Source organism: Limulus polyphemus, unplaced genomic scaffold (assembly GCF_000517525.1).
Source record: "Limulus polyphemus unplaced genomic scaffold, Limulus_polyphemus-2.1.2 Scaffold0, whole genome shotgun sequence".
Lineage (NCBI taxonomy): Eukaryota > Metazoa > Arthropoda > Merostomata > Xiphosura > Limulidae > Limulus > Limulus polyphemus.
The window spans coordinates 965,328-986,107 of record NW_013665610.1 but is presented as its reverse complement, the minus strand read 5'-3'; the positions used below and the strand labels follow the sequence as shown (position 1 = coordinate 986,107).

Here is a 20,780-nt window from a genome sequence, read left to right as displayed (position 1 = left end):
ATGGTTATATAATTAAATTTTAGTTAAGTAAAACTTACTAAAGATGCATTAAATTTTAGTTTTCTATAATGTTTGTAGGCATCTAACTGTGTTATATATATATATATATATATATATATATTTTTTTTTTTTTTTTCTATGGGTGTCATGGCATATACTCATGACTGCCAATCAAATATGTAGAATTATAAAGAAAATTATTTCTAGAAGCATCATAAGCTGAGCTATGATTTGACTGGTTGAAATCACACACACACACACACACACACACACACACACATATATAACTTATACCTTACAAGGAATATTGACAAATGGTGAACTATCTCAGCTTTGAAAATAGATACAATCTCCAGCCAAAAAAAAAGAACATTGTTAAAGGAGAGAAAGTAATCTTCAAAATGATGCCAACAACTTGCTAATATAACAAAAGGTTATAAAATGATGTATAAACATAAGGGAAAATTTTATTGATAGTAGAATATACTACATGTTTCAACAGAACTTTGGTCTATCTTCTTCAGGTATGACCAGTACTAAACAATATTGGGTTTATGTATTATTACAAAGGCAAAAGACGCAAAGATTAAATGTGATGGAAATTGTCAGCAGGTGACAGGATATAGGTAAAGGTCAAGTGTATGAACAGTGAATAGACCTTGCCAGATACAGCTGTTGCAAGGGCCATTATCACGGTTTAGTGAGAGATCGTTTGCTTTGATGATTTCTATAATTTTTAAACAGCTTCTTTTTTTTTTTTAATTTTGGGTTGGTGAAGAATTTAATCCCAAAGTATTTTGTGGCCTGATTTGTATTGATGATATGTTAAAGTAGATATCTGGAATTCACCTCTATGTGACTTTAGTGTTCTTTGCATCTTATGTCTAAGGAACATGATGTTTATCGTGTGTATTTCATTCCACAATCACATACGATACTATATATACACGTGGTTCTGAAGAAGACAGATCAAAGTTCTGTTGAAACATGTAGTATGTTCCACCATCAATAAAATTCTTCCTCATGCTTATAAATCATTGTTTGCCAACCAATTATCACACTTTATGCCACTTTTATACTTTTACAAGTTTTGAAGTAGTAGTCCACACTTGAAGATTGAACACAGTGCTTTTTTAATTAGTTAGAGGCCTAGGAATTTTTTTTATAGTTTCTGATGATATTTCTGAAGTTCTTGATGTAGGATTTGTATTATGGTATTGCTGTTAGAAAGCTACAGAAATGAAACTTTGTGGAATGGACGGCAGCTGCCTGTTGTAGAGACACAAGTGTAGAGGACGAATATAAATTCATGAAATAGTAGTTCAATCAAATTTTGAATGTGAGTCAACAAATGAGATGACATGGCCTTTCACCCGTGAATCGTCTCAAAAGGATTAATAAATTATCTTCTTCAATTTTGCTTGGTCAGGTTATACACTTTATCTGGCTAGTTTTGTTTGCGTTTGATGATCCCTTTTTTATTTTTTATGTCTCCCCACATTGTGTTTGTCATATCAGGCTTCTCTTTCTTCTAGCCATCAAGGACCTCTGTATGAAATCTTGCAGGTGGGAATGAAGATGACTTTATTTATGCCACAGGGAGATTTCCCCTTCTTTGGCTTTTGTCTTCCTCAGTTCCCATTCTTCTTTCTTCACAGTAGCCTTGATGTTGAGTTGTTTATTTTTCTCCTTTGATTTTCAGGTCTCACAACTGCCTTTATAAAAAAAATATATATACATATATATATCATGGAGATGATGGAACCAACTGAGTGGCTGGTGTTGCCTCACTGGGGATAAATAACCCCAAATCCACATTAAGTGGAGAAGTATGGAAAATGTTAAATCCATCCACCTGTGCTTAGTGTCTGCTGTTGAGATGGGGCTTTCTACAAGACTGCTTTGGTTGTGTCTATATATATTTTATCTTCCAGGTTGTTCAGTATCTGTAAAAAAAAAAAAGTGACAGCACCAATTATGTGCCACCCCTCACATCTGACTCACACTTTATGTCTTGGTAACCCATTGCACTGTCTCACAGTGTCATGCCTAATTCCAGATAATATTGCCTGATGACATAGTCCAAGCATTTCTCCATTTTTCTCCCCCACATGGATTCCTACCCCCCTCATTTTTTCTAGTTTAGTATGAGAAAACCCTTGCTTAACCAATCCTAAGCCACTGGGGAAAACAATAAGTAGAGTTCCTCTTTAGTCTTTATAATCCCACTGGTACGAGACCGAGTAAATTCACTCTTTGAAGTAGGGCTAGGGTGTTACCTGGTAGTGTAGTTCATTATGAACCAAGCCATTCCTGGTGATTGGGTCCTGCCTGATGAGTTTTAGGCTTGCCTAAAGACACAAGTCTAGAATGCTTCTTCCTGCACCTGATTATTATGGTATCTCCTGAAAGTATTTCTAATAATTCTAGCCACACTACACATTCATGGCCAGTTGCCTGTCTCTGAAATAATGGCCTATTGAGCAACATTACATTCTGCCTATCCTAGCTACACTTAAGCACCATGTAAAATATTTTTTTTGATACTTTCAATAACATTGGGCAAAAAGTATTTCCTGTTGCTGTCTCCTGCTGAAGGCTGCCCCATTAAGCTACCTCCCACTTTTAATGGTTGGAGACGGTTTGAATGGGTAATGAAGAAAAACTTTAATATAAGTTTAATATAACAGCAAATGTACAACGTTTCGACAAGGTTTTGTCATCATGAGATGGGGTGTTACACAAAATTGCTCAAAGGCTTTCCTTGTGATATATTTGCTTCATTCATATGCCCATTCTGGACTGTACTAACCCATGGACTTCATGGATAAAGCAGAAGGGGATAGCTGCCTATTCCTGCCATTCCTTATACTGAATAAATCAGGAGTGGTCTACTTTTCAAAATTGGGTTTTTCGTGGTATCTCTTTGCACTGTCTCCAGTGTTGACGTTCTATCAAAATCTCCACTTCATTTTCTCCCTTCTTTTTCTTCCAGTGGAATATGGGAGTCCTTACCACTTTTCATCTCTGAGCTGCTGGGGTGGTGGACTATGGAGGCATCCTCCTGAATGTGATAATGATATATGATACAAATAATGATAAAACCATTCAGTTGAGAGTAAGGTGGTGGGGTTTTGCTGGTGTAGATGATGAGATGGATTCTAGCTATTTATGTGAGAAGAGGTAATGTACTGTATTGGAAGTTTTAATTTTCCTATACTGAAAATGTATTTCTGATAGATACTTACCTCCTCTCACAATTCCCACCCTTCTTCTCCAACTGGTGCTCCCATTTTCTGCTAAAACTTGTTGTGATAGTTTTGTTGAATCGAATAGAGGGAGTCACATGTGTCAGGAGGGTGTGTTGCACTTCTGTTGGTGAGAGGTTTTCACATGATGACTTGAACAACGTTGATCTTAGGGTATGTGGCAGCTCAATGCTTGTGGCGTGTGAAAAACAATTTGCATATAGAGGACAGTACTGAACGAAAATAACTATTTATGTGAGAGGAGGTAAGTACCAATAAGAAATACATTTTTAGTATAGGAATATTATAACTTTAAGATGGGTAATCATCTCTCTGTTCAACCTCCCATTCTTTCTCTCTATTTCTAGTGCATTTAGTTTACTTCATCAAGAATGAGCCTGTTTTCAAATGCTAGTGCTCATGGGTATTACTGCATATGAAGGATATGTCACCCTCTTGTTAGTGGGCTATTATAGTCTAGTGATGATTGCTTTATAGGCTGGTGCCTTACATGTTGATACATGTAAGATGGGAGCATTGTTCAGGGCTTGTGTGGCACATGCAGTAATTTACACAGTAGTGTGTGCAAGGTAATAGCTCTTTGTGGTGCAGCGAGGTATCTATCTGAAATACATTTTTGAGTACAAAATATGTTAACTTTTAATCAATAAAAGAAAATTGGTTCAACTGGTTTCTTACCTTTTACAGTAGTTTACATTGTGCATTTTTTATAGTTTTATTGGAATGAAAGCAAATAAAATTTTTAGTTTTATTGAAAAAGTGTAATTAAATACCTTTACAAGAGTTTAGGCTGATAAAACAAAAAATATGAAGTCTAATATAAAAGGAAGTGTTTTATAGTTTTTTAAAACTGTGTTTTGCAAGGAACTTTTATAAAGTTCAGAAGCTAAAAATTGGCTCAAATACTAAACAAAATTATACTTTTTTTTATACAGATATATGATATTACAAAGTTTGTGTTCCAAATCTCAAACAATTTGTTTAATTTTGTTTTTTATATATATATATATATATATTACAAGATGTGTCAAATCTATGAACCCTGAGTTCACTGTTAATAAAGTCGTATTGGCTACTAGGAAACATTCTCTTTTAATGTGATAAGACCAAATGCCATGGAAAATCATTTACAGTCCTTTGCTGCATTGAATATACATTTAGTCCTGATCTTTTGCCTTTTTATTTTGGATCTTACAAGGTTGGTCTGTTCAGAAAATACTTCCAGATAAATGATTAACATAAAGTAGCTGTATGTAATTAGATTTTTTAATACTCTATGTATTTTACCAAACTAGTGCAATTGATATGATGATCCTCAAATAGTGATATAGGAAATTCATCTTTCTTAGCAGAAACCTGATCAGTCTGACTACTCACACTATTGTACATTTGTTGGCTGTAATCTGTTATGGTTGAACTATATGAAATTAAATTCCATTTCTTTCTTAAAGTCCCCCTGTATGTGTTTTAGATATATATATATATATATATATATATAATACTGTATTCTTTACATGGAATTTGAAAATTTTAGGAGTTCTAGTGTTTTTTTATGCTTTTAAAACTTGATTGTATACATACACAAACACACACATATATATATGTTATGTGTAGGTTTTAAAAATCATAATCCTCCTTTTTTTTAAGTAATGATTATTGGTTCCATATTTTATGCCAAGTTTCCCATAACATTTGAATATTGTTAATGTTTATGCTCCTTAGGTCTTGGATTGGACCAGTTCAAGAGACTGGATATGAAGGTTAGTTTGTAAAATAAAATTATTTATTTCTCAAAAAGTGTTTGTACTGAAGTTTCAAAAATTAGACAGTTCTTTAAATTTCAAGTTACTGCATAATTTATGTTAATATTTATGTGTAAAACTTAGATGTTTAATTGGCTCTAAATAAACACAAATTTAAATAAGTTTGTAATTGGTAAAATACAATACAGTACCACCCATGAATAGTAATAGTTAAATAATGAATATTTATGTGTCACTCCTTTTTTTTTAATTGTGGAGAATAATGTGGTTACAGAAGAATTTTAGCAACCAACATGTGATTGATATTATTTTAACTGTATAGTTGTTTCTCTGTCTTAGTAAATGATGATTTTACATCACACTGTGATTATTTTATCTAAAATATATTTAATTTGAGGATATTATAGCTTGATAAAGTGGAATCCTGTATATAGTTTTAAATATTATTTTTTGTTTTTCTTGATTGCAACTTTTAATAATATAAAAACAGGCCTCTAATTGCAGCACCTTTCCTTCCAGCCACATATTACCAAGTTAAGCTTTTATAATTTTTATCTGACCTATACATAAATCCACATTAAATCCAAAATCTTTTTGGCTTTTATAGTTAAAAAGAATGGAAAAGGAACTTTTATGATATTTTTAGATCAATATCCAATGACTTCTTGAAGTTGAAATTTAGGCAATTACATTACACCTTGATGACAGAGATTGAAAAACAGTGATCTAAAAATAGATAAACTACACTTCTATTCAAGCAACAAGGAAAAATTAGCACTTTTTTGTTCAAAATTATAACTTCCACCTAGATTTTCAGAAAATACTTAGGAAGTTCACAAATACTAATGATTTAATAGGGAACATGATGAAATCAACCCAAAATCAAAATTTGTGATTTGTTTTAAACATAAAATAACTTATTCTAAAGAACAAATATCAACTAGAATGCATTTTATTTTTTTATGTGTGGGAATACAATTACAACTTTATTTTCTATAAGTTATTTAATTCAATAGTACAATTTTGCCCTCAAGGCAGACTGTACCAATCTGGGCATGAAAGAGTTAAATAACATTCAACTACAGCAGAGAAAATTAAGTCCTCTGTCCAACTACTTACTCGGACATGTGAATTACCAGTAGACAAACAACATTTTAAGATTATGGGATATAGTTCCAATGACAAAACACTTCAGATCAAGGAATCTTTATATACTAAATTACTTCAATTTGGCCTGAACATACTAAGTTTCCTCTTTGTTGATTTATACAGTCATCAACAAACAATCACTCAACAAAAGATTTAAAACCTGGTTGTAAGAAAAGTACTTCAGGTTATAATATTTTTCAATCTCTGTCATCAAGGTGTAATGTAATTGCCTAAATTTCAACTTCAAGAAGTTATTGGCTGTTAATCTAAAAATATCATGAAAGCTCCTTCTCCATTCATTTTAACTATAAAAACCAAAAAAGATTTTCGTTTTAACGTGGATTTATGTAGAGGTCAGAAAAAAATGATAAAAGCTTAGCTTGGTAATATATGGCTAGAAGGAAAGGTGCTTATGAACAACTTTTGCAGCAATTAGAGGTCTAATTATGTTTTTAAGGCTTGTGAAAAGTATGATTTATCATTTTATACTTTATTTGAATCATGATGTTGAAATATGATGGGAAAAAGAAATGTTTTTCTGAAACAATGTGAGGTTGGCTTATTTTGATAATTTTGCACTTGATGATATCAAGTTTCAGTTTGCTGTGTTAGGCCTTGTTTGCATTAGACCATATAAGCTTAAGTAACTGCTTAAATTGGCAAATAAAATCACCAGAAATAAATGTTGAAAAAAAGATTTAAATTAATATAAAATTGGTTTAAAACTTATTACATATATTAAATTAAACTTTGCAATTAACAATTTAAAAAAGTCAACTTGCATGTAATTTCGGTATGGTAAAATAGTTATTTTTTATTGTACACCAGTGATCGTGAGCACACCTAAACTGTGTGCATTGTTTTTTCAAAATAAAACAAAAAATATAATATACAGTTTTTGTAAAATGAAAATTTCTTGGGAAAATTTAAAAGAATGTAGGAAGACAAAAAAAATTAGTAATTAAAATCTACAACAAAGGTAAGCATTTTTAATTGTTTCTTAAGAGCATACCACAAGTAATTTATTTTAAATTCAGAGCTTTAAATTCATACAAATGTATAATAAAATATGATTTCTATTTACAGAAGCTACTTAAACTGTAGAAAGTAATTATAAAGTTTCAAACTATTTCTTATATAGTTTTTTTAATACGATAAGAAAAAACATACAATGGGTAAGTTGAATCAGCACTGAGTCTTGTAGAGTTAATGTGTTTTCAAAGGTTCTTGCAGTTGAATTTGTATCACTGAGCACAGTAGTGCTTAGTATATATAGGGATGGGCTAGGAGAAAAATGGCCATTGCATATTATATATTGCTCATCGCAGTCTCAAATCTCTCTTATAACAATGTAAGAGGTTTTTATAAACATCTAATTTACATTTTCGAGGTTTTCCAAAGCTATTAAAACCTTCAGTTTAACCAAAAAAACATTGCTAAAGTAGAGAACCTGCAAGTAGCATAACAGCCAAATGTTCTGCTGATTGTTTTGATTCTGGTGTCAGAAGGGCTAGCTCACCAATGCTTAAAACTGTTGCATTTTAACATGGGGAGTGCAGAAGAAGTATAGCATTTCACTAACTTAAACACATGATGTCCATCAAGACAACTCATCATGCTTGGCTAAAACTACTGCTTTCATAGTGACTGCTACTCATTAAAAAAGATAGGAAATAAGTAATAAAAAAAATCTGAAAAAAATAAGGATGATGTCGGGATGACAATGCCAAAAAGTACAGAAACAATGTAGAGATGAATACACAAAACCATATAAAAAATTCCTACATAAGTAGCCACTGAGTCAATATTACAAACTTATGTGAATTAGCCATTGTAAGACTTTATAGCATTATTCAGTTTAAATGCTTTTATTCAAACCTGAATTCATGCAAATGAAAGGAATTCAATATTTAGTTGTAGATAAAAGCTTTTCTTTAAAATATGTGGCTACTTATGTATGGATTTTTGTATAGTTTTGTGTATTCACTCCAACCTGTACTTTTTGGCATTGCCATTCTTACATCGTCTTTTTTTTTATTACTTGTATATTAAACCTCATTCACACTGAATACGATTTATAAGTTAACATAATATGTAATTGCTTTAGAGCAAGAATTTTTGTCTTTACTTCTAAAAAAACATAATTCTTATTTTTGGTTTATAAATAATTCTCACGTCAACCTGTTGTAATATTTTCATTTAATTTTCTTATGTTTTCCTTCAAGCTACTAGTGTGTCTGGCTGGATAAGGTAGAATGAGGGTCAACAGATAATGTGGTATATCACAAATGACATCATTGGAGTGTAATTTTTCTCACTAATTCCCCTTTGCTCTGTTTATAACTTTCAATGGAAAGCTATTCTTAAGTAACACTTAATTTTCTTTAGTTCATTTTCACAATACGTAACATTGGTACACGACTGAAAAATCCTATGGATTAACATGTAATCTAAGTTCTTTTAAAAGCTATTTGGAACAAAAATTTCAAACTCGGTATATAAACTGGTAAAAGTATTTTACTGAGAAAACACTTCGAATCAAAAAATTCTTTGTATATTAAACTACTTCAGCCAGGTCTGAACATTAATCAGTGTGTTTCACTATTAAGGCTGAAAACATGGGTTTTTATTGTCATGTTTGTTATGTTAAAGTTAATCATTATCTTTCTGTATTTATTAATGTAAAGACATAATTATTCTTGTGTCTGTTGAAATTCATTGATAATATGATAAAGAAAAAACTTTAGAGGTAGGGGAGTTATAGAAGAAATCAGTAAAACTAACTGCTCTTTTTTAATTATCGTTGGAAAGTTTCAAATTATGTTTGAACTATCTTTTAACTTTTTTGTTTGGTAGATAATTTTGTTTGTGAAGCATCTGTAAATAAGTTGTATTGTTAGACAATTCCCATATGATTGTCATGTATCTTAAGGTTCTCAATCCAGTATTAAAACTGCTGTCAAAATGATACATCTATTTTTGTTTCAGGATCAAGATAAATAGGTACTATTCGATATTCTAATAGTTTCTTAATAATGATATTAAGTGTATTAAGAACTATAAAGACAAATTTATATGTAAAAGATATGTGTTGTTACTTACCCTTGATTTAGCTTTAACTCGTGGTAGACCAAATACAGACCCTAAATCGTCATTATTAAGTCTTAATAATTTATTTGCTAGTTGTTTCTTATAAGCGTATGCTACATTCAGATATACACATTTCTACAAAGGTGATATAAATGCTAATTACCAGTGTACATGGAATGGAAGTGTTTAGAATAGTTAATGTTTATATACACTTTCTAATTTACGAAAATAATTCATTTTGGAATTTTAATCATCATTAAAGAAGAGGAAGAAGAGGTGTGCTTTGAAGAAGGCTGTGTAGGATTTATTTAATATATTAGATTAGTTTCATGTCTCATTAACTTTAAGGTTTGTTGATGCATTATTGAAGAACCTATATTTCATCACTTTTTTGCTTCATAAAGTATAGACATATACATATTGTTAGAATGGTAATTAAGAAAGTTATAATAAATTGTTGTACCGTACCAAAGAATAATAAGAGCTACATAGTTAATCATTAAACCATACTGTTTAATATTAATCATATTTAAATAAAATGTTATATTTAATTTATGTTCATAACAGATGCTCTAACTTGCTGCCATGTTCCTTTGTCAGTTTAGTTATTAAATATATAGCTTGTAGCAAAAAAATAAATATTATAGTTTTTAAATTAATTACTGCATGAAAGCAAACAGAAAATTTGTCTCTCAATGAAATACTGTGGCTTATAACTATTTCTTACTCGAATGTGAGCTATACTAATTATGTTTTTGGTTGCCAAAGTTATTTTTTTTATATATGTTTTTTTGTATCTAGATCCTGTGCATGTATGAGACTCAAAGAATAGTTTGTAACATTATTACCTTGAATTCATCATTTTCTAAGAGAAAGTCGATATTAGGTGTTGTGCAAGATTTGTTGCTAATTTTCTCAACCTATTTCTATAAAAATATAGAATGTTAAAAGGCTTACCTTGTATGTTTTGGCTCAGTAGTGTTATAGAATTTTAGTGGTAAAATTAACGTAGTAAGTCATTTTGTGCCAAAGCCACGAGAGAGAAATATCCAGGAAATTGAAGTAATTATGAAACAAATTCACAAATTTATCCTATAATTGATAAATATTGGTGAATATGGGAATTTTACGTACAATCTTATACCAAATTATTTTATGACTTGTGTGGCTGACAGATAACATGAATATGGTTTCTGTTGTGAAGAAGGAAAATTGACTTAGCTTAGGTTTTTCAGTCAGATAGATAATTGAGTATTCAAGAAGCATATCATTTTGCCAATTTAATCTAATTGCCGGACTATTTAATGAACAGTTTCAAATTACCTGATATAGAAAGTTGTTAAGTGTTTTATTTATGTAATTATAAATCAGCAGGTAATATCTTAGTTGACCAATGTAATCCAAAAACTGTTTGCTTAGACCTGATGCTAATGAATTCACCCAGTCAACTAATTAACTTGTTTGTCAAAGATGCATTTCCTTACTAATTAACCTTTATCTGTCCATGTGTGTTTTCCTTCCCAATGTCAGACTGACTGCCTTCACTCTGAAGATTTCCGACTGCAGGTTGAGGCCCATGATGTGAGCAAATTACGTATTGTTTTCAGATCCTTCTTCTCTGAATGTTTGTATTTGTTTGTTGAAATATTAATATTATCATTCATTGTCTCATAAAGTGTTGAACCTTATGTAAAGGTTTTCTTTTCTTTAGTTGTAAAACATAAAATTTTTCATTCTGGTTTGTAAGGTTTTGTAACTTGTCTGGATGAAATCCTTAAACTTTCTGGATTACTTACAACGTTATAAGCCTGTATACTCATGGGTTTGAAATTTTGTTTTCATTAGATATGGTCAATTATCAAGCTTACATTGTTCTGACATCATAAAAATTAAAGGAACATTCTAAAGATTTAATGTTCCTGACATTAGTAAATATATTTGGTATGGTAAGTGATTTGAGTGAAAACATTGTTTAGAATGAAAGTAATTACTGTTCTTTACAAAATCAATCAACAGTGTCAAATTATATGTTTTCAGTGCAGTCTTTAGCAGTTTTTCATGTCAGAAGTATTTTATATTTATTAGTTTGAAACCATGGATTTACTTTAAGTTTCAAAAACGTCCCCCCCTCTTTTTAACTGCCTGACTGCAAAATAATATGATATTTGTTTATAATTTGTTATGATCGGAGCAGTTGTATTACATTATCTACTAAGAATTTTTAATTTCTGTTTTACATAAAAGAAAAAGTAAAGACTATTCATTTCTTGATTGTATTTTATCTTGCAGGAAGTGAACACCCCCTCAAATTTAGGCCTAACTGAAGAGAGCATTTTCTACAAAATTGGAGCCTCTGGTTTAATTAACTTTTCAGATTATATTTTTTTGTTAACAATTCTTTCAGGTAAACACAATATGATTTTTTTAAATAAATGAGTAAGTGTTATACGGATGAGAAAAAATATTTGTAAGAAAAATCTTTCTTGATGAACTACTGAAACATTCAATGAATCGAGTGCAAAGAAAAAAAGCAACTTTTATGCTTACTAATGAACCAAAACATTCCTTTTGTGAATTAACATAAAAATCTTCTTCATTTATAAATAAAATATATATTTTGTTATATAATTCATAAATTAAAAGTTCCTAATGTTTTCAAAATTATACCATTATTTGTTAATGCTGGTTATTCCTTAGTGTTATTTTTGAGACATCAAACTTAATAGGAAAAACTACAATTTTTTTACAATAACTGGACACACCCAAGGAAAATAAACATGAGTATTGAACTTAACAATGTTTGGACTACTGTTATATATTATTAAATAGGTACTTAGTTTATGTAAAAACTAAAGCATGATTATGCTATCCTACTTTGTTTTATCAAAGCAAACTTTAAAACAGTGGTAAAGGGGTATGTCACTTTCAGCTGTTTATCAAGTATATTTTGAAATAATAAGCTTCGAATAAAGAATATTAATGTATGTACTAGTTAATGGAATAAAATATCAAGGGTGGACATTGAATTACTCTTTTGATTTATCTGTGTATTACTTGTAAATTGTAACCAGTTGGAACCAGTTGATATTGTGAAGAACATATTTAGCTAAAACTTCTGGTTAATATTTTAGGATCTTTAAATATACTGTATACTGAAGTGTTGCACATGTTACTAAAACACATAAGTTTGAAAATTGGTATCACAAAAAGCATACAACATTGGAGTGCTATTACTGTTGTGTTTTATTTTTTAACGTCATATGTTTTGATTGTTTAAATTTCACTTCTTAGCCTCTAAATACTGAAGTTACTGTTTCTATTTAATTCAGAGAAACTCTAAATATAGTTTCTGGATGGATACCAATTTTCTACTGGTATGTTTTATTGTGATAAATATTCTTTTCATATGAGATATACATTGCTCATAATAGGATAATCTAAAGATACTATGAGGACAGCAGATCTTTCAGTTTGGCAAAAAAATGATTTTGAAACCTTTGACAATTCTGCTAATTGTGTTAGTATGTTTTTCTGTATGTGCTATGTAAAATTATGTGGAAAGCAGTACATTGTAAAATTGTTATTCAAGATAAACATATAATATTGGAAATAATTATGGAAACAGTGGATCAAAAGGATACAAAATGCAAACAATATGGAAATGCTACCCATTTATCATGTGAACCTAAACTGCACCAGAGTACAGTCATGTGTTAATGGTTTACATTGTGATTGGTTGTCCACTAACTAATCAGAAAGTTACACAACAGAATAAAATTTATACAAGTATGGGCAATCACACTATGCTCAATAGTAATAATATGAATCCAATCACGACTTCCAGGAATGAAATATTGCATGATGCGTGTATAAATCAAACTTTGACTGTTAAATATAGAAGTGGTAAAAGCAGAAAACTAACTCTCTAAAAGTGATGTTAAGCATCTCAAGGTATGTTCTTTAATAAGAGAAATAGATGATGGTTGATTTCATACCTTGCTGTAACTACTTATGTGAGTGTTACCTCAAGAACAGTAATAAAAACATTAGCAAAAAATCAGGTAGCTGGACATGTAGCTGCTCCAAAACTGCTGCTCAGAAGAAGTAATTAAACCAAAAGTTTTCAGACCACAAAGGGTGGAATGATCAAAGCTGGAGGAATGTCATTCTTATAGATAAATCCAAGTTCAAATTGTTTGACAACAGGAAACAAAAGCTTGTTAAATGGTGGTGAGGAAAACAGTACTATATTCAAGTTACAACATCTACCAAGGAGCAGTGTGATGAGATCAGTACGAGTTTGTTCTGCATCTTGTCACATGGTGTTGGTGATCCACCAGAATTGATGGCACCTGAATCCTGATAACTCTGTACAAGTTCTGATCCATCATGCTCTGGAAAGGAACACAGTATACTTTCTAACCAGACAATGATCCCAAACATGCACAAAATGTGGTGAAATGATATATTTATGGGAGAAAGGCTGGTGGGACACTCACCTTAATGGCTTGGCCTTCACAATGTCCAATTGCGAACATCTTTGAAATTGTGTGATGTTACATAAAAACTGAGAAGTTCAAAATCAGGGTTTGCAGTTGGTACTGGTGGTACTCGGCATCCAGTTCTGATACCAGGCCATCTGTACTGGAAGTACAGGTACTGGTTTATAGTATATCATACGTGGAGAATAATATCTGTTATCACATGTCCCATCTTTGGAGTTTTGTCTGAATGCCTCCTCTGGTATTTCAGCTTTGATTTTCACAGAATTATAAATGTTTTATGTGGTAGTTTTGAGTTCATACTTCAGTCAATAGGTGAATCTCACTGTGAAAATCAGCAATAGCAGGAAACTGGTGACTCCCACACTCTGGAAGAGAACATGAGTGTGCCTTCATGATTGATTTCACATTAGGTAGGTGCATGCTTGATTAACCCTTTGCATGCAGGCAGATCAAATTGTGCATATCATGATGTTTTAGTGAGTTACATTCAAAATTTAATTAAACTATTTAATCATCATGGTATACAAACAAACTTAACATCAAACTATAGATAATAAATCAAATAATAATATTATATAAGTTTTAAGTTTTTAATTGTATAAGGAAATATTTAAAAACAACCTTAAATTCCCCTAGTGTGAGAATTTGGATATTTGTTCTTGAGCGTCTCCTCTTATGGATTTTTTTGTCCACGCCCTAGGAAACTACGAAATGTCATGTAAAATATTCTCTATAATTTTGTCATCAATATTCTGAAGTTATATTTTTATATATACTTCAATCTTATGGGGCTAAAAATGAAAATTCAGAAACCACTTTTCATGCCTACCTCTAGCATGCTCTAGTTTACAATTTGCTAATAGATGTTTGAGCCCGACTCCCATAAATTTTATAACCAATAGAAAGCCTAGAATTCGACTGATTCATTGCCATAGTTGTCATACCACGTTAGCTTACAGATAATTGACAGTTTGGTTTGATGTGAAAAAAATTTTCCCATGAGAACAAACTGGGAAAAATAGTTCAATTTCTAACTGCTCAAGTCACATGATTAGAGATGCTCGAGTACCGGTACTGGCAACCTAGTACCACCAGTATTGTTGCAAAACCTGGCCAAAATGTTATCAGATAACATGGTTAAATTGTAGGGAGAATTAAAGGACATTTGTAAAAATATTTCACAATCATGCATTAGTTGGGTATGCCCCACTTGGAAGCTTTTGCCATTCACCTGAATACCAAACTACATATGTTCTGGTACCCTGTTCCACATCCTCTGATGTAGCAGTAGATTCTTTCAGTTAGGATTGGACAGACCTCTACATTTCTGCTTATCCTCAGGGTCGTGTCCATCACCCAAGCCACTCCATGTCAAGTCCTTCTTGTGGCTCTGTTTTGGCCTGCTCAGGTCTGATTGTCACTGCCATTACCTTTTTTTCTCTCCCTGTCTTTCCTTCATTAGCCTCAATCATCCATGTTTCACCTATCCATTCCCACACTCCAACTTCATGTGTGGCTTTTGTCTGGTCCTTTGCAAGGAGACTTTTCCCCTGTTGCCCTTACCACTTGGATTTTCCAACTTATTCATTTGGTTTATTCTTCTCTATCCTCTGATGGCCGTCACTTTTTCTGTGTTCCCTATCACCAGATATGCCATCTTACCATATCCCTGGCTGCTCATTTTTATCATTTGCCTCCTGTTGCCATGTTACAATCCTTGGTTCAACAATAAGTGGGTAAGTTTCCTTTTCTTATATTTTTACTTTGCAGTGACTTATTTTTGCTTCTTGTTGGATCCTGCTCTGTGGTGATTGGTGCCTCTCCAGGTATACTAATATTTAAATCCACACTGTATGGCCTCTGAGGTCTGGATGTTGATTCCTGGTTATGCTGATGTTTGTTGGATCTGGACTGACCAACATAAGTCCTCACACATATGGTTGGGCTAGGACCCTCCTCCTACCACATACTGGATAATATTTCCCAATGCCTCATTGCATTCCACCTTCCTGCCATCACCTGGTTGTCAGATTCCTGGGGGGCTGGTTTTAGTTGTGTACTAGGTCTGCACACATGTGCCAGCTTTGGTTTTTGGAATGAAAGTCTTCTTTCTCTTCTGGTTCCTGGTCCTAAGGTGAAGATTATATGAATCCTTCTCCAATGATGGCCAAGATGTTCCAATTCCTGTGCTGCTGGTTTTGGGCTGGAGTTGATCCACCAGTTATGGTCTAACATGCCCTAGCTACTTTGCACCACTAGCCCATCCATGTGGTTATCAGATGTGCCTCTTTCTGTCCAGTTGGAGACGCATTCATTCTTCAAGGGCAGTGAGTATATGTGGTTCAGATGTGGTGTGGTCTCCCACTTGGGTATTTCCTCTTCAATGAGGGTTCTCTTCAGATGCATTCTGAAGGGTGCTTTTCTTGGTATTTTTGTACTGGTATCTCCACCAGGTCAGTGGGATTCTAGCTATTATGTGAGAGGAGGTAAGGTATTGTATCAGAAGTTAACATTTTCCTCCACTGAAAATTTATATCTCTTCTTACACTTCCCACCCTTCTTTCCCACTTCTGGTGCTTCTTGGTGCCTAATTTTGAAGTGAAGATTCGGTTCTACAGCATAGAGATAGTCAACTGCACTAGGAGGACGTGTCACACCTATTTGTGGAGGGTTGTTACGTGCTTATTTGCACGCTACAGTGCAGCTGTACCACATCAAAACATGTGGAGGTAGGTGGGAGTATCAAGGCTAGTAGGAAGTGAAAATTGCACATATAGAAGGTAGTAATAATCAAGAAAAGCTATTATTTTCAATGTAGGAAAATGTTAACTTCTGATTTACTGCCCAAAATTTATTCAAAATTATTAAAGTTCAGTATATCAGAATTCAGTGCTGCTTGTATCATTGATTATTTCAAACAAAGTTTACAGGGAACCCCTAAATCATATCATGTTGTACAAGAATATGAGCCACCACTTGAAATAGGCTTGCCTCTTCCCAGAAGATCATACTAAAGGACGAAATGATAATAGTTACTAGCTACTGATTTCTGCAACTTTACCTGAGTGAATGAATTAGTTCACTTTTAGAACATTTTGACAACAAGAATGTCCTATTACATGCAGAACACCTGCACAAAAATGTAGAAAATTTACATGAATATATCTGACTAAAGATATATTTTTAATTAATTATGGAAGGATGAAATTCATGAATATTTCAGTTATTGCAACTCAAAATGATAATTTTTATTACTTGTTTATGATTTATTTGTCATACTATGTTCATGTGTGCCAGAACATTAGGAGGCTTTGTAGCAACATTTGGAAATACAGCCTCAGTGGTTTTAAAGATGTTTTAAGGGAAATTCTTTTAATTATCTCTCTTATTCAGGAAAAATTGGTTTGTGATGAGGACTGACTGAAATATCCTGTCAGCTTTTGGACAAAATTTTCATTCTTCCTTATACTTCTTTTGTGCCCCCCAGTAGCACAGCTGTATGTCTGCAGACTTATAACGCTAGAATCCGGGTTTCGATACCCATGGTGGTAAGAGCACAGATAGCCCATTGTGTAGCTTTATGCTTAACTTGAAACAAACAAACAAACTTCTTTTGTATGTTATTCAATCTCTTTCCTAAATACTTCATATAATTTGAAATGTAGCAGTCTGCATGATTGGTGAGGAACCAACATATATTCAACCCCAGGTTTTTTTTGCTGATGCTGTGATACTCACTATGGACTTCTAAATCTTGAACAAGTCCAATGTAAGTGCAAACTTGAGACAATGGCTGCTGGAGCAACAGTAAAAATTATTTACTTACATTTACTCTTAGCAGACTACAAGGTGCTTTTGTGTGAGGGTGCTAATGCCAGAACAGGTAATCACTATGAGTAGTTTATTCTATCCATGGAAGAACTAATGGATAATGAGGTCTGCATTTTCTTTCTTCTCTGAAAAGGTGTAATAAAAACAGTACCTACTCATGTAATAATCCCAAAGAAAAGTGTCATTTTGAGCTTCCTTGTGGTATTTCTTTAAACAAAGTAAACTGTAGTGTGATGAGGCTAGTCACTGAACAAGTCTCCCTAGGTTTTATGAATATCACCATTCTTAGTAACTACTTGTCTTGTTACCATCTGATGCTTTTCTACAGGTAAATCATTTTTCTGAAAATGCTTATTATTTCAGAAGAAACAAAGTTTATCTTGTTACATTTATAGCTCTTTACACTAAAAACAGCACTTCCATTTCAAATGTGCAGAAACTCTGGGGGTACTGTGCATACATATTTCAAATTTTAACTTGTCCAAAGTCTTCAGTCTTCGTAAACTCCATCCAGGAAGTTTTGATAGTTGAAAGCTGAATGAATATCACTTATGCATACAAGTATCTTTGGAATCTTCAGATTGTTTCTACTCCAGTCTTCTTTAGAAAACAAGTATTTCTGTTTGAGACATTTCATCATTGAATGTATATTTGTCATTAAGTTACATATTGTGCTGTAAATTGTGGTAGAACTAGTTATATTTGATTAATGAGAACACTGCACTTCACTATAATATCCCAGATCAAAAACTTCATAGGACATAATATGACCTGTGACTAAACTAAATCCATATAAATAATAGAAAGAAAGTTACCAATACATTTGAACTATTCATTGCTCAGTTGTCCCTCCAGGCCTTTTATAGGCGATAATTTTTCTTATGAACAGTTTATATTTCTAGCATGATGATTTCCAATAGTTCTAAATTTTTTTTCCCTAAAAATCAGCCATGCTTTGGAGTAAAGCCAGAATCTCCAAATTGTAAAAATAATACTTGGGCTTTCTATGATCTGCCTCATAATGATATTTCTGTTATTTCCAGCCATTAAAATCCACTGGTTAGAAAAATATTTACTTGAATAACTATGTTGTACTATTACGACTTCAAAGTAATATAATTTGAGGTCTGGCTTGTAAGTTAACTTGATCCCATATTTATCAAAATCACTAGAAATAACTTGTAGTTCTCTCTTGATGTATTTGGTATTGGTCTTTTATCTTTTCTGAGGACTACAGTAATCATATCATGCAGTATTATAAAGATGGTATATGCCTGTGTTTATTTTTTTGTCATGTAACTAACTAAATACATTGATTTTACCAAAGTGTTCACCTAGTTCACCAAAAACATTTTTACTTTACTTGAGACAATAAGTTCAGTTTTGATTTGTTTCTTTGCATTTGAGGATATATTTCTGCAATTATTTTATGTAATATCCTATTATAATTGAATTATTGTTATTTAGTAAATGCCTTGAGTTTGAAATTTAACTTGTTGGTCATAGTAGGCCTTGTATTAGGTCATCAAGAAATTAATGTCACTTTTTTTAGATCAAAAAACCTGAACAACTTATATATCAAAACAAAACATTTATTAAATGAAATAGTCTTCATTCTTATCGATGATGGTTTTCCATCGTACAATTAGGTTGTTAATGCCCTGATTAAAGAAATTACTTGGCTTTGAAGCAAAAAACATGTCGATGCCCTCTTTAACACTTTCCATATTAAGATTTTTGGGGCTATATAATGTTATTTGGTAAATTATTTCTTCAGTAACGTTCTTTTCTAAATTTGTCAGTGTTCTAAAAACGTTTGCATGAATTTTAATGTAACAAAATAAGTTATAAATAATTTTAACCCTATATCTTTAGTATTATTTAGTAAATGTTTTGGATCTGTACTAACAAATAAAAAATATGTTAAAAACTAAACACAAATATAGTTGTTACATATAAAACATTCTTGATGTTCCTTTTAAGCTTCCAAACGACACTTTGAGATTGCTTTTAAAATGTTTGACCTGAATGGAGATGGAGAAGTAGATTTTGAAGAATTTGAAAAGGTGAGATTAAAATATTTTTTGTTTATATTTAGATATTATAGTATTAGTTTTAATTCATTAAATTTTCACTTGAGTATTTTTTAAATACAAGGTTATTACTACAAGACATAACCAGCACTTATCAGTAAAAACAACTTTAAGATTTTACATTTTTGCTTCATGTAATATTGTATTTTAAGTTTAAAATATTTAAAAGTAATGTGCTTATAAATGTATTTCTTTATTAAGCTATGAGAGAGTTGTCTACTTTTAGACCGTCCCTTGAGTTTGTGTATGTTTGGAGGGGGATGGAGTCTTGTGGTTTGTGTGAAATTGAGGAAAAAAATGGACTGACATTTTAAATTGTAGCAGATGATTGCATTGTTTCAATGGCAGTTGGAAAGCATATATTCAAGTTGACAATTAAAAAAAAAGTTATAGTGAAAATTATTAAAAACACTGAGTCTAGAGCCAAAGAAATTGACAACTGTTTTAAAAAATGGTTTTGATAGCTCTGGCTACAAAAAATAATGAAACTTTCAATAATAATTGGAAATCAGATTGATGAAAAAAATATATCACAGGTTCACTGGTTTTGTACCAGAAAAGGCAGTGTGTATGATTTGTGATGATTCTGTAAATCATGATTCATTTGTCAGGTATGAAGAACATGCCAGAAGAAAGAAACAGAGGACAAGTTGAAATTATGGTTATCCAATTATCCACTCAAATCTTTGTTTATATGGGGAAAATTGACTAGCTAACCATCTCAGTCCAATTCCCTATTTCAAATGTTCAGGCCAATACTAGCTGTGTAGAAGGAACAAGTTGAAGAAGTGACACTACTAAACATTTCTAATTGACTGACAGTTTTTATCTCTTTAAGCCATTAATGTGTTCTTCTAATTTATTGAAAATCCAGGAGCTTCAGGAACCTTTACCCCCTCTTGTCCCCACCAGACTCCATCCTGACCTTGTTGGAGGCTTGAGGTGCCCAGACCCATAACTTTTTTTTAGCATTTTTTCTCTCCTTATCGTTCTTGTGCTTGTATTATTACTAATATAAATGCCAGTTTCATGATTAATATTTGACTTAAAACTATGTGGAAAAAAATAAATAAATAAAAA

The 20,780-nt window shown here is 31.9% G+C and overlaps 1 protein-coding gene across 6 annotated transcripts in view; it reads left to right on the top strand.

Annotated features, from left to right (window-relative positions):
- Window positions 1-20,780, top strand: part of LOC106457563 (calcium uptake protein 1 homolog, mitochondrial-like) — a 54,610-nt gene that overhangs the window by 16,580 nt on the left and 17,250 nt on the right. For 5 of the 6 annotated variants that reach the window (XM_022386488.1, XM_022385962.1, XM_022388019.1 and 2 more), the window contains exons 5-8: window positions 4,992-5,029; window positions 10,802-10,852; window positions 11,561-11,675; window positions 19,591-19,673. In XM_022386488.1, coding sequence (XP_022242196.1) covers window positions 4,992-5,029; window positions 10,802-10,852; window positions 11,561-11,675; window positions 19,591-19,673 — 287 coding nt within the window. The remainder of the gene's footprint in view (window positions 1-4,991; window positions 5,030-10,801; window positions 10,853-11,560; window positions 11,676-19,590; window positions 19,674-20,780) is intronic. The other variant, XM_022388560.1, reaches the window with a different exon arrangement.